General features: G+C 56.2%; 1 protein-coding gene across 1 annotated transcript in view; it reads left to right on the top strand.

Moving 5' to 3' along the window:
- Positions 1-13,247, top strand: part of LOC144490677 (ubiquitin-associated protein 2-like) — a gene marked incomplete at both ends in the record, with an annotated part of 29,564 nt that extends 16,317 nt beyond the window's left edge. The window contains 4 exons of the mRNA XM_078208378.1: positions 761-800; positions 3,551-3,734; positions 5,401-5,470; positions 13,055-13,247. Of these exons, the coding sequence (XP_078064504.1) occupies positions 761-800; positions 3,551-3,734; positions 5,401-5,470; positions 13,055-13,247 (487 nt within the window). The remainder of the gene's footprint in view (positions 1-760; positions 801-3,550; positions 3,735-5,400; positions 5,471-13,054) is intronic.
- Between the last annotated feature and the right edge of the window lie 1,034 nt (positions 13,248-14,281).

The raw sequence follows: 14,281 nt of genomic DNA, 5'->3' as shown, positions 1-14,281 counted from the left end.
AATAAGCACGAGCCCCACTCGTGAACAAAAATAGAATTTAGTCACTCTCTAAATTACAACCAGGTTTTGTCACTTCCGGAATATTCTGGGCCCCCTCTGTTGATTCTTCTGTCCAGAACCTCTTTCCTCTTTGGTACCTTTTGCTATCTGGATGGTGCTGTGAGCTGTGGCAGTTGCTCTCTCCTTTTTGTCCCACTGTCCCCTTCTCTTATACCCGTGATGACGCATCAGTATTTCCCGCAATAGGCTAGGTCCGAGGTTGTCAAAACCCGCTGCTTTGAGCTGTGGCAGTTGCTCTCCCCTCTTCCTCCCAAAGCCGCCTTCTCTTATACCTGTGATGACCTATCGATATTTCCCACAGTAGGATTGGTCTGAGGTGGTCAAAACCATCAGATTTAAATTTAATAGGTTCTTGGTATCTAAGTGCCTGGTTCAAACTGATTGGCTAAATTCAAAAGTCTGTTAAAAATTGTCGCTTGGCCGTTCGATAAAAATGTTTCAGTCTGGGCTCTCTGTGTACTTGTTTTTTTTTAAACTAAGCGCAGAAAAAGCACCACTTTTTTTAAAGGAACCGCGCGCAATTCTTCCCCCCGAGCATTTTAAAAAGACCAATTGACAGTTATTCTACCCAGCTTCGCACCACCAAGAATCGTCTCTTCCCCCCCACCCCCCCGCCCCACCACCAGTTTCCCAACTGAAGCGTTGCGATCGTTCTCTCCTGCGTCGTATCTCGCCCTCTGACGCCTGATTTCTCTTTCAGAACGGCTTCAGCACGATACAGACGTCTCAGTCCATCGAAAGTGAGTCGAACTTTGCAAAAAGGGTGCCGGGAGTGGGGGAAGGGGTGGGTGGGCGAGACACTGGGGTGGGGGGTGGGGGTGAAAGGGGAGGTGTCCTTTCCAGATTTGGATAAATTTAAGTTGAGGTGTGTAAAATCGGGGCTTGGTCAAAGCGGGTAAGGAAGGAGCTGTTCACCTGAGTATGTGGAACTCGCTCTCCGCGGGGGGAGAGAATGCGGGACTCGCTCCCACGGGGGGAGTGGGGGTGAATGTGGGACTCACTCCCGTGGGGGGAGAATGTGGGACTCGCTCCCACGGGGGGAGTGGGGGAGAATGTGGGACTCGCTCCCACGGGGGGAGTGGGGGAGAATGTGGGACTCGCTCCCACGGGGGGGGGGAGTGGAGGAGAATGTGGGACTCGCTCCCACGGGGGGGGGGGAGTGGGGGGAGAATGTGGGACTCGCTCCCACGGGGGGAGTGGGGGAGAATGTGGGACTCGCTCCCGTGGGGGAGAATGTGGGACTCACTCCCACGGGGGGAGTGGGGAGAATGTGGGACTCGTTCCCACGGGGGGAGTGGGGGAGAATGTGGGACTCACTCCCACGGGGGGAGTGGGGGGAGAATGTGGGACTCGCTCCCGTGGGGGAGAATGTGGGACTCGCTCCCACGGGGGAGTGGGGGAGAATGTGGGACTCGCTCCGACGGGGGAGTGGGGGAGAATGTGGGACTCGCTCCCACGGGGGAGTGGGGGAGAATGTGGGACTCGCTCCCACGGGGGGAGTGGGGGAGAATATGGGACTCGTTCCCATGGGGGGCGTGGGGGAGAATGTGAGACTCGCTCCCACGGGGGGAGTGGGGGAGAATGTGGGACTCGCTCCCACGGGGGGAGTGGGGAGAATGTGGGACTCGTTCCCACGGGGGGAGTGGGGGAGAATGTGGGACTCACTCCCACGGGGGGAGTGGGGGGAGAATGTGGGACTCGCTCCCGTGGGGGAGAATGTGGGACTCGCTCCCACGGGGGAGTGGGGGAGAATGTGGGACTCGCTCCGACGGGGGAGTGGGGGAGAATGTGGGACTCGCTCCCACGGGGGAGTGGGGGAGAATGTGGGACTCGCTCCCACGGGGGGAGTGGGGGAGAATATGGGACTCGTTCCCATGGGGGGCGTGGGGGAGAATGTGAGACTCGCTCCCACGGGGGGAGTGGGGGAGAATGTGGGACTCGCTCCCACGGGGGAGTGGGGGAGAATGTGGGACTCACTCCCGCGGAGGGAGTGGGGGAGAATGTGGGACTCGCTCCCACGGGGGGAGTGGGGGAGAATGTGAGACTCGCTCCGACGGGGGGAGTGGGGGAGAATATGGGACTCGCTCCCACGGGGGGAGTGGGGGAGAATGTGGGACTCGCTCCCACGGGGAGTTGGGGGAGAATGTGGGACTCGTTCCCACGGGGGGAGTGGGGGAGAATGTGGGACTCACTCCCACGGGGGGAGTGGGGGGAGAATGTGGGACTCGCTCCCGTGGGGGAGAATGTGGGACTCGCTCCCACGGGGGAGTGGGGGAGAATGTGGGACTCGCTCCGACGGGGGAGTGGGGGAGAATGTGGGACTCGCTCCCACGGGGGAGTGGGGGAGAATGTGGGACTCGCTCCCACGGGGGGAGTGGGGGAGAATATGGGACTCGTTCCCATGGGGGGCGTGGGGGAGAATGTGAGACTCGCTCCCACGGGGGGAGTGGGGGAGAATGTGGGACTCGCTCCCACGGGGGGAGTGGGGAGAATGTGGGACTCGTTCCCACGGGGGGAGTGGGGGAGAATGTGGGACTCACTCCCACGGGGGGAGTGGGGGGAGAATGTGGGACTCGCTCCCGTGGGGGAGAATGTGGGACTCGCTCCCACGGGGGAGTGGGGGAGAATGTGGGACTCGCTCCGACGGGGGAGTGGGGGAGAATGTGGGACTCGCTCCCACGGGGGAGTGGGGGAGAATGTGGGACTCGCTCCCACGGGGGGAGTGGGGGAGAATATGGGACTCGTTCCCATGGGGGGCGTGGGGGAGAATGTGAGACTCGCTCCCACGGGGGGAGTGGGGGAGAATGTGGGACTCGCTCCCACGGGGGAGTGGGGGAGAATGTGGGACTCACTCCCGCGGAGGGAGTGGGGGAGAATGTGGGACTCGCTCCCACGGGGGGAGTGGGGGAGAATGTGAGACTCGCTCCGACGGGGGGAGTGGGGGAGAATATGGGACTCGCTCCCACGGGGGGAGTGGGGGAGAATGTGGGACTCGCTCCCACGGGGAGTTGGGGGAGAATGTGGGACTCGCTCCCACGGGGGGAGTGGGGGAGAATGTGAGACTCGCTCCCACGGGGGGAGTGGGGGAGAATGTGGGACTCACTCCCACGGGGAGTTGGGGGAGAATGTGGGACTCGCTCCCACGGGGGAGTGGGGGAGAATGTGAGACTCGCTCCCACGGGGGGAGTGGGGGAGAATGTGAGACTCGCTCCGACGGGGGGAGTGGGGGAGAATGTGAGACTCGCTCCGACGGGGGGAGTGGGGGAGAATGTGAGACTCGCTCCAACGGGGGGAGTGGGGGAGAATGTGGGACTCGCTCCCACGGGGGGAGCAGGGGGAGAATGTGGGACTTGCTCCCATGGGGGGAGCGGGGGTAGAATGCGGGACTCGCTGCCCAGGTGGCAGGGCAGATAATGGAGAGGGCACACGGAGCCCTCCTCTCTCTCGGCCCACCCTGCCAAGTCTCCTGTTTCTTTCTGTTTTGGTGCAGCCGCGACCGGGACGGGCTCTGCCGTGAAGTCGGATTCCCCCACAGTGCCGAGCATGGTGTCGCTCTCCAACGCCGTCTCCGCCTCCTCCCTCTTGACGTCTAGTGGCTCGCACCCGGCAGGCCTGGTTAGCCTCACCCACACGGAGGAGCTACCCAACACCACCACCACCCCGCAGCAGAGCAGGTAAGTTGCCTGCCTGCCCCTTCGCCCCGCCAGCTCTTCGCCCCACCAGCCCCCCTCACCCTGCCAGCCTGCCAACTCCTCACCCCGCCAGCTCCCAGGACCCGTCCCTTCACCCCGAGTTGCCCCGGTTCGAATCGCCCTCATCGCCTTGCACTGTGATCGCAGCCTGCGCGCAGGCTCATCGGGAGTATCTCAGTAGCCCGCTGAGGGGGGGCCAGGGATCTATTTCCCCTGGGTTATCCGGGTACCACAGCGCACGCTGCAGTCTACAGCTCCCGTCAGCCCCGTTTCAGCATCATCGAATCCCGACAGAGGCCATTCGGCCCATCGAGTCTGCTCTAACTCTCCAACAGAGCGTCTCATCCAGACTCTCTTCCCACCCCCCGCTCTATGCCTCTAACCCCACACATTTAGCTTGGCTGATTCACTTAATCTGCACACCTTTGGAGCATGGGAGGAAACCCACGCAGACACGGGGAGAACGTGCAGACTCCGCACAGACAGTGACCCGAGCCGGGAATCAAACCCGGGTCCCTGGCGCTGTGAGGCAGCAGTGCTAACCCACTGTGCCATCCCATGGCCAATCCACCTAACCTACACATCTTTGGACCCTAAGGGACAATTTAGCACGGCCAATCCACCTTATCCGCACATCTTTGGACCCTAAGGGACAATTTAGCACGGCCAATCCACCTAACCTACACATCTTTGGACACTAAGGGACAATTTAGCATGGCCAATCCACGTAACCTGCACAACCTTGGACACTAAGGGGCAATTTAGCATGGCCAATCCCCCTAACCTGCACAACCTTGGACACTAAGGGGCAATTTAGCATGGCCAATCCCCCTAACCCGCACATCTTTGGGCCCTAAGGGACAATTTAGCACGGCCAATCCACCTAACCTACACATCTTTGGACACTAAGGGACAATTTAGCATGGCCAATCCACGTAACCTGCACAACCTTGGACACTAAGGGGCAATTTAGCATGGCCAATCCCCCTAACCTGCACAACCTTGGACACTAAGGGGCAATTTAGCATGGCCAATCCCCCTAACCCGCACATCTTTGGACCCTAAGGGACAATTTAGCATGGCCAATCCCCCTAACCTGCACATCTTTGGACACTAAGGGACAATTTAGCATGGCCAATCCACCTAACCTACACATCTTTGGACACTAAGGGACAATTTAGCATGGCCAATCCCCCTAACCTGCACATCTTTGGACACTAAGGGACAATTTAGCATGGCCAATCCCCCCCGGGTTTTATCCCTGTAAACCCCACGTATTTACCCTGCTAGTCTCCCTGACACTAAGGAGCAATTTAGCATGGCTAATCCACCTAATTTACACATCTTCCAGAGGAAACCGGGGCACCCGGAGGAAATCCCATGCAGACTCCGCACAGACAGTGACCCAAGCCGGGAATCGAACCCGGGTCCCTGGCGCCGTGAGGCAGTGACGCTATCCCACCGTGCCGCCCATTTTGAGTAGCGGGAGGGTTGATCCGTCGCCCATGGGGAAGGAATACTCGGTTGCGCACTGCAGTGATGCAGCGCTGAAATTCCTCCCCGGACGGGACTGGGGCAGACCCGCGCTGTCGTTCCCCCGGCTCTCCGACTGTTGGGATGTAATTTATCTCCTGTTTTGCTCTTCCAGCACTGCGTCCACCCAACAGAGCAGCAGTATGTCGTCATCTTCAGGGCGAACCTCGACATCAACTCACTTGGTAAGCTTCTTCTTCTCCCGTTCAGTTAAATCCTTCTCGATGAGTTGTCCCTCGTTCAGAAGGGTGTGTCGTCTCTCGCCAGCTGGCCAGTGGGTGCACCAGCCGGGGTGACTCCTTGTTTATCCTGTTCCCCAGCCAGAACCCCGGCTCTCGTTCCTCCCCCCAACCACCCCCCGAGGAATAAGCAGCGTTGCTGTCACGCCCTCTCCCCGCAAGATTTTCCAATGTCCCTGCAACGAACCTGATCCAATATTTCGTTCTCGCGAGGTGGGGTGTCGCTGGCCGGGCCCAGCGTTTGCTACCGATCCCTAATTCCTAACCCCTTTCTTTAGAGGGATATGGTCCCCGGAAGGGTAGGGGGTTTTAGTTCAATCGGGCAGCATGGTTGGCACAGGCTTGGAGGGCCGAAGGGCCTCTTCCTGTGCTGTAACTTTCTTTGTTCTAATTGTCCCTCGAGAAGATGGTGGGTGAGCCGCCATCTTGAACCCGCTGCAATCCCTGTGTGTGTGGGGTAGGTACACCCACAGTGCTGTTAGGGAGGGAGTTCCGGGATTGTTATTGGACATCAGTCAGTCCCCGTGTGTGGGGTAGGTACACCCACAGTGCTGTTAGGGAGGGGGTTCCAGGATTGTTATTGGACATCAGTCAGTCCCCGTGTGTGGGGTAGGTACACCCACAGTACTGTTAGGGAGGGAACTCCAGGATTGTTATTGGACATCAGTCAGTCCCCGTGTGTGGAGTAGGTACACCCACAGTGCTGTTAGGGAGGGAGTTCCGGGATTGTTATTGGACATCAGTCAGTCCCCGTGTGTGGGGTAGGTACACCCACAGCGCTGTTCGGGAGGGAGTTCCAGGATTGTTATTGGACATCAGTCAGTCCCCGTGTGTGGGGTAGGTACACCCACAGTGCTGTTAGGGAGGGAGTTCCAGGATTGTTATTGGACATCAGTCAGTCCCCGTGTGTGGGGTAGGTACACCCACAGTGCTGTTAGGGAGGGAGTTCCAGGATTGATATTGGACATCAGTCAGTCCCCGTGTGTGGGGTAGGTACACCCACAGTGCTGTTAGGGAGGTAGTTCCGGGATTGTTATTGGACATCAGTCAGTCCCCGTGTGTGGGGTAGGTACACCCACAGTGCTGTTAGGGAGAGAGTTCCGGGATTTTGACCCGAGCCACAGTGAAGGAACGGCCGATATATTTCCAAGTCGGGATGGTGAGTGGCTCGGAGGGGGAACTTGCAGGTGGTGGGTGTTCCCCATGTGTCTGCTGCCCCTCCCCTTGTCCTTCTAGATGGTAGAAGTGGCGGGTTTGGAAGGTGCTGTTGAAGGAGCCTTGGCGAGTCGCTGCGGGGCATCTTGTAGATGGTTCACACGGCTGTGTCGGTGGTGGAGGGAGTGAGTGTTTGTGGTTAGCGTGTCGATCGAGCAGGGCTGCTTTGTCCTGGATGGTGTCGAGCTTCTCGAGTGTTGTTGGAGCCGCACTCATCCAGGCAAGTGGAGATTGTTGTTGGAGCCGCACTCATCCAGGCAAGTGGAGATTGTTGTTGGAGACGCTCTCATCCAGGCAAGTGGAGATTGTTGTTGGAGCCGCACTCATCCAGGCAAGTGGAGATTGTTGTTGGAGCCGCACTCATCCAGGCAAGTGGAGATTGTTGTTGGAGCCGCACTCATCCAGGCAAGTGGAGATTGTTGTTGGAGCCGCACTCATCCAGGCAAGTGGAGATTGTTGTTGGAGCCGCACTCATCCAGGCAAGTGGAGATTGTTGTTGGAGCCGCACTCATCCAGGCAAGTGGAGATTGTTGTTGGGAGTCGCACTCATCCAGGCAAGTGGAGATTGTTGTTGGGAGCCGCACTCATCCAGGCAAGTGGAGATTGTTGTTGGAGCCGCACTCATCCAGGCAAGTGGAGAGTGTTGTTGGAGCCGCACTCATCCAGGCAAGTGGAGATTGTTGTTGGGAGCCGCACTCATCCAGGCAAGTGGAGATTGTTGTTGGAGCCGCACTCATCCAGGCAAGTGGAGATTGTTGTTGGAGCCGCACTCATCCAGGCAAGTGGAGATTGTTGTTGGAGCCGCACTCATCCAGGCAAGTGGAGAGTGTTCCATCGCACTCCTGACTTGTGCCGTGTAGATGGTGGACAGGCTTTGGGGGAGTCAGGAGGTGAGTTACTCGCCGCAGGATTCCCAGCCTCTGACCTGCTCTGGGAGCCACAGTATTTATATGGCTGGGTCCAGCTCAGTTTCTGGTCAATGGTGACCCCCAGGATGTTGATAGTGGGGGGTGGGGATTCCGTGATGGTCGATGCCATTCAATGAATACCAGTGACAGTGAAGGAATAGTTGACGTATTTCTAAGTTGGGGTCTGGAAGGGAACCTGGAGGCGATGGTGGTAATCATTGGTTCCACAGAAGGAGGCCATTCAGCCCATCCTTTGCTGGCTCTCGAGTATATTCCCATTCCCTCCTGTGCCCCACTTTTTATTCCAGCACTTGCTCTGTAGCTTTGTACGCTGTGGCGTTTCCAGCGCTCATCTCGATGTTGGGAGGGTTCCCGCCTCCCCCACCCTTCCGGGGCAGCGAGTCCCAGATTCCCACCACCCCCTCTGGGTGAAAACATTTCTCCTCAAATCCCCCCCTAAATCTCCTGCCCCTGACTTTAAATCTCTGCCCCTTGGTTACTGACCCTCGACTAAGGGGAAAAGTTCCTTCCTATCTACCCTATCTCTGTCCCCCATAATTTTGTACCCCTCGATCCGGTCCCCCCTCTGCCGTCTCTGCTCCAGGGAAAACAACCCCAGTCTCAGCAGCCTCTCTTCACAGCTGAAACACTCCAGCCCAGGCAGCATCCTGGTGAATCTTCCCCGCACACACTCCAGTGCGATCACATCCTTCCTATAGTGTGGCGACCAGAACTGCGTTCACTACTTGAGCTGTGGCCTCACCAGTGTTTTATGCAGCTCCATCGTAACTCCCTGCTTTTGTATTCTGCGCCTCGGCTAATAAAGGCGAGTGCTTTCGTAACCACCTTATCAGCCTGTTTATAGAATCCCTGGGGGGCAGAAGGAGGCCATTCGGCCCATCGAGTCTGCACCACCCACAATCCCACCCAGGCCTTATTCCTGCAACCCCACACTTCTATCCTGCTAATCCCCCTGACACTAAGGGACAATTTAGCACGGCCAATCCACCTAACCTGCACATCTTTGGACACCTAAGGGGCAATTTAGCACGGCCAATCCCCCTAACCTGCACATCTTTGGACACCTAAGGGACAATTTAACATGGCTAATCCCCCTAACCCGCACATCTTTGGACACCTAAGGGACAATTTAACATGGCTAATCCCCCTTACCCGCACATCTTTGGACACCTAAGGGGTAATTTAGCATGACCAATCCCCCTAACCCGCACATCTTTGGACACCTAAGGGGTAATTTAGCATGGCCAATCCCCCTAACCCGCACATCTTTGGACACCTAAGGGGTAATTTAGCATGGCCAATCCCCCGAACCAGCACATCTTTGGACACCTAAGGGGTAATTTAGCACGGCCAATCCCTCTAACCCGCACATCTTTGGACACTAAGGAGTAATTTAGCATGGCCAATCCCCCTAACCCGCACATCTTTGGACACCTAAGGGGTAATTTAGCATGGCCAATCTCCCTAACCTGCACATCTTTGGACACTAAGGGGCAATTTAGCATGGCCAATCTCCCTAACCTGCACATCTTTGGACACTAAGGAGTAATTTAGCATGGCCAATCCCCCTAACCCGCACACCGTTGTCCTGCCGTCTTCAGGGATCCAGGGACATATTCACCCCTCTGGCCCTCTCTACTTCCTGGCATCCACCGTGGCTTTGCTGTCGCGCCCATCCTCAACGTTGGGGGTTCACGCGGTCAGTAGCTGTGAACCACACACCCCCCCCCCCCCCCCCCCCTCCATTTACCTGGCAGTAGCAAGTGTTGGGGAGTCAGCTGTAATGGCCGCTTGGGACAAAATGGCGGGCGAGCATGTGACCCATCTGCGGTGGAACAGCGTCCCAGCAACTGTTGGCGCCTTCTGAAGAGAGCGGGCAAGGAGACACGGTGTTACATTTGACGCCACCCCCAATTCTTTCCCGTGACTCATTCTTCCCTTGAGCTAGCCATGACTGGGGCGTTTCTTTGCGAGTGATCCCGATGCGTAGTGTAGCAGAAGTGCACAGCTCATCGTTATTCTTGTTTCAAGACTGTATTTAGTCCCGGCAGACTGTCTGCTGAGGTGAGACTTGATGAGTCAGGCCATTGTGGTGTGCTTAGTTCCTTCAGTATCATCGGAGCGCCACCTCCTTGCCAAGGGGCAGATGCCTTCAGACTCACGAGGGAGTCGGCGGGGCTTGTGTTTGGGCAAGGTGCGGGGGTAGGTGGCGGGGCCCGGGGTACAAGGGGACCAGACCCTCCCCGAGTGATCACCCGTGCTAACTAAAATAAGCGGCACGGTAGCACAGTGGTTAGCACTGCTGCTTCACAGCTCCAGGGTCCCGGGTTCGATTCCCGGCTCGGGTCACTGCCTGTGTGGAGTTTGCACATTCTCCTCGTGTCTGCATGGGTTTCCTCCGGGTGCTCCGGTTTCCTCCCACAGTCCAAAGATGTGCGGGTTAGGTTGATTGGCCAGGTTAAAAAATTGCCCCTTAGAGTCCTAAGATGTGTAGGTTAGAGGGATTAGCGGGTAAAATATGTGGGGGTAGGGCCTGGGTGGGATTGTGGTCGGTGCAGACTTGATGGGCCGAATGGCCTCCTTCTGCACTGTAGGGATTCTATGATTTCTATGACAACTGCGGATGCTGGAATCTGAAACAGAAAATGCTGGAAAATCTCAGCAGGTCTGACAGCGTCTGTGGGGAGAGAAGAGGGTCAACTTGTCGAGTTCCAAGGCCTACGGCCATGCTTGTCTGAAAACATCTGATCTCAGAAGCTAAACAGACTCAGGCCTGGTTAGTACTTGGATGGGAGACCGCCTGGGATGAATAAGATTTTGTCTTTTCAATTAGGGGGTTTAGCTCCGAGTTCGACTGCCGATTCAGAGGTCCACATTTTTTTGGGTGGCACAGTGGGTTAGCGCTGCTGCCTCACAGCGCCAGGGACCCGGGTTCAATTCCCGGCTTGGGTCACTGTCTGTGCGGAGTCTGCACGTTCTCCCCGTGTCTGCGTGGGTTTCCTCCGGGTGCTCCGGTTTCCTCCCAAAGACGTGCTGGTTCGATGCTGAATTCTCCCTCAGTGTCCCAGGATGCGTAAGTTAGCGGGATACGTATGTGGGGTTACGGGGATATGGCCTGGGTGGGATTGTGGTCGGTGCAGACTCGATGGGCCGAATGGTCTCCTTCTGCACTGTAGGGATTCTATGTTTCAATGAGTCTAGATGACCCTTCGTCAGAGCTAAGAGGAAAGGGAGTTCGCAGAGATTTATAGAAACATAGAAGATAGGAACAGGAGGAGGCCATTCGGCCCTTCGAGCTGCTCCCGCCCATTCATCACCATCATGGCTAATCATCCAACTCAATAGCCTAATCCTGCTTTCTCCCCATAACCTTGGATCCCGTTCGCCCCCAAGTGCTATATCCAGCCGCCTCTTCAATACATTCAATGTTTTGGCATCAACTACTTCCTGTGGGAATGAATTCCACAGGCTCACCACTCTCTGGGTGAAGAAATGTCTCCTCATCTCCATCCTAAATGGTCTACCCCCAATCCTCAGACTGTGACCCCTGGTTCTGGACTCCCCCCACCATCGGGAACATCCTCCCTGCATCTACCCTGTCCAGTCCTGTTAGAATTTTATAAGTCTCTATGAGATCCCTCCCCTCATTCATCTGAACTCCAGTGAAAACAATTCTAACCTTGTCAATCTCTCCTCGTACATCAGTCCCGCCATCCCCGGAATCAGCCTGGTAAACCTTCGCTGCACTCCCTCGAGAGCAAGAACATCCTTCCCCAGAAAAGGAGGCCAAAACTGTACACAATACTCTCGGTGTGGCCTCACCAAGGCCCTGTATAATTGCAACAACACAGCGCTGCTCCTGTACTCGAAACCTCTCGCAATAAAAGCCAATATGCCATTTGCCACCTTTACCGCCTGCAGAGATAGATAGCGTGAGGGGAGTGGGGAGGAGGGGGGCGGGGGGAGGAGGAATTGGAGACAGGGAATGTGAAGGAGCATGTAGAAGGCAGCAACGACCCTTTGTCCAATTCGAACCCCCCCCTCCCTCCCCCCCCCCCCCCCCCCCTCCCCCTCCCCCCCGTCCTGACCCTCGTGGGTATAAATCTCTGCTGATTCTCCTTTTAGCTCTGACCAAGAGTTTAAAGTTTATTTATTAGTGTCACAAGTCGGCTTACATTAACACTGCAATGAAGTTACTGTGAAAATCCCCTAGTCGCCCCTCTTCGGGTTACACTGAGGGAGAATTTAGCACGGCCGACGCACCCTACCCAGCACGTCTTTGGACACCAAGGGGCAATTTAACACGGCCAGTCCACCTACCCTAAAGTTTATTTGTTAGTCTCACAAGTAAGGCTTACATTAACACTGCAATGAAGTTACTGTGAAAATCCCCTAGTTGCCACACTCGGGCGCCTGGTTGGGTCAATGCACCCTAACCAGCACGTCTTTGGACACTAAGGGGCAATTTAGCACGTCCAATCCCCCTAACCTGCACATCTTTGGACACGAAGGGGCAATTTAGCATGGCCAATCCCCCGAACCTGCACATCTTTGGACACTAAGGGGCAATTTAGCATGGCCAATCCATCTAACCTGCACATCTTTGGATACTAAGGGGCAATTTAGCATGGCCAATGCACCCAGCTTGCACATCTTTGGATACTAAGGGGCAATTTAGCATGGCCAATCCACCCAACCTGCACATCTTTGGACACTAAGGGAGCAATTTAGCATGGCCAATCCACCTAACCCGCACATCTTTGGACACTAAGGGGCAATTTAGCATGGCCAATCCACCCAACCTGCACATCTTTGGACACTAAGGGGGCAATTTAGCATGGCCAATCCCCCTAACCTGCACATCTTTGGACACTAAGGGGCAATTTAGCATGGCCAATCCCCCTAACCTGCACATCTTTGGACACTAAGGGGCAATTTAGCATGGCCAATCCACCCAACCTGCACATCTTTGGACACTAAGGGGCAATTTAGCATGGCCAATCCCCCTAACCTGCACATCTTTGGACACTAAGGGGCAATTTAGCATGGCCAATGCACCCAGCTTGCACATCTTTGGACACTAAGGGGCAATTTAGCACAGCCAATGCACCCAACCTGCACATCTTTCGGACTGTGGGAGGAAACCGGAGCACCCGGAGGAAACCCACCCAGACACGGGGAAAACGTGCAGACTCCACACAGACAGTGACCCGAGCCGGGAATCGAACCCGGGTCCCTGGCGCCATCCAGAATGAAGATTGTCTCTATCCTCTCCCCACAGGTGCTGTCAGACCTGCTGAGCTTTTCCAGCGTTGTTCAGTTTCAGTGTAGACCCCGTCGCTGACCCTCTGCTTTATGTTTTGTGTTCTCCAATCCCTCGCTGCAGCACACAAGTGTGGAGAGTGAAGTGAGCCTCCATTCTGCCCCCAGCACATTCGCCACAGCAGCAAGCACAGTGTCAGTGGCCCCGTCACCGACCGTCTCCAACACCCTGGGAGGAGTCAGCAGCCTGGGGCTCAGCCTGGTCAGTAACTCCACAGTGACCGCATCGTCTCGCAGCTCTGTCGCCACGACTTCAGGTAACGGACCGGGGAAGGGGGAGACGCTAAGGACTGGGAAGTGGCGGTGGGAGCTCCAGCACAGTGTAGAGGGAGCTTGACTCTGTATCTAACCCCGTGCTGTACATGTCCTGGGAGTGTTTGATGGGGGACAGTGTAGAGGGAGCTTAACTCTGTATCTAACCTGTGCTCTACCTGTCCTGGGAGTGTTTGATGGGGGACAGTGTTGAGGGAGCTTTACTCTGTATCTAACCCCGTGCTGTACCTGTCCTGGGAGTGTTTGATGGGGACAGTGTAGAGAGAACTTCACTCTGTATCTAACCTGTGCTCTACCTGTCCTGGGAGTGTTTGATGGGGGACAGTGTTGAGGGAGCTTTACTCTGTATCTAACCCCGTGCTGTACCTGTCCTGGGAGTGTTTGATGGGGGACAGTGTAGAGGGAGCTTTACTCTGTATCTAACGCCGTGCTGTACCTGTCCTGGGAGTGTTTGATGGGGGACAGTGTAGAGGGGGCTTTACTCTGTATCTAACCCCGTGCTGTAACTGTCCTGAGAGTGTTTGATGGGGGACAGTATAGAGGGAGCTTTACTCTGTATCTAATCCCGTGCTGTACCTGTCCTGGGAGTGTTTGATGGGGACAGTGTAGAGGGAGCTTTACTCTGTATCTAACCCCGTGCTGTACCTGTCCTGGGAGTGTTTGATGGGGGACAGTGTAGAGGGAGCTTTACTCTGTATCTAACCCCGTGCTGTACCTGTCCTGGGAGTGTTTGATGGGGACACTGTAGAGGGAGCTTCACTCTGTATCTAACCCATGCTGTACCTGTCCTGGGAGTGTTTGATGGGGGGACAGTGTAGAGGGAGCTTTACCCTGTATCTAACCCCGTGCTGTACCTGTCCTGGGAGTGTTTGATGGGGACAGTGTAGAGGGAGCTTTACTCTGTATCTAACCCCGTGCTGTACCTGTCCTGGGAGTGTTTGATGGGGACACTGTAGAGGGAGCTTCACTCTGTATCTAACCCCATGCTGTACCTGTCCCTTGGGAGTGTTTGATGGGG

The sequence above is a fragment of the Mustelus asterias genome, unplaced genomic scaffold, assembly GCF_964213995.1.
Source record: "Mustelus asterias unplaced genomic scaffold, sMusAst1.hap1.1 HAP1_SCAFFOLD_3593, whole genome shotgun sequence".
NCBI classification, from domain to species: domain Eukaryota; kingdom Metazoa; phylum Chordata; class Chondrichthyes; order Carcharhiniformes; family Triakidae; genus Mustelus; species Mustelus asterias.
This window is presented reverse-complemented; position numbering and strand designations above follow the sequence as displayed.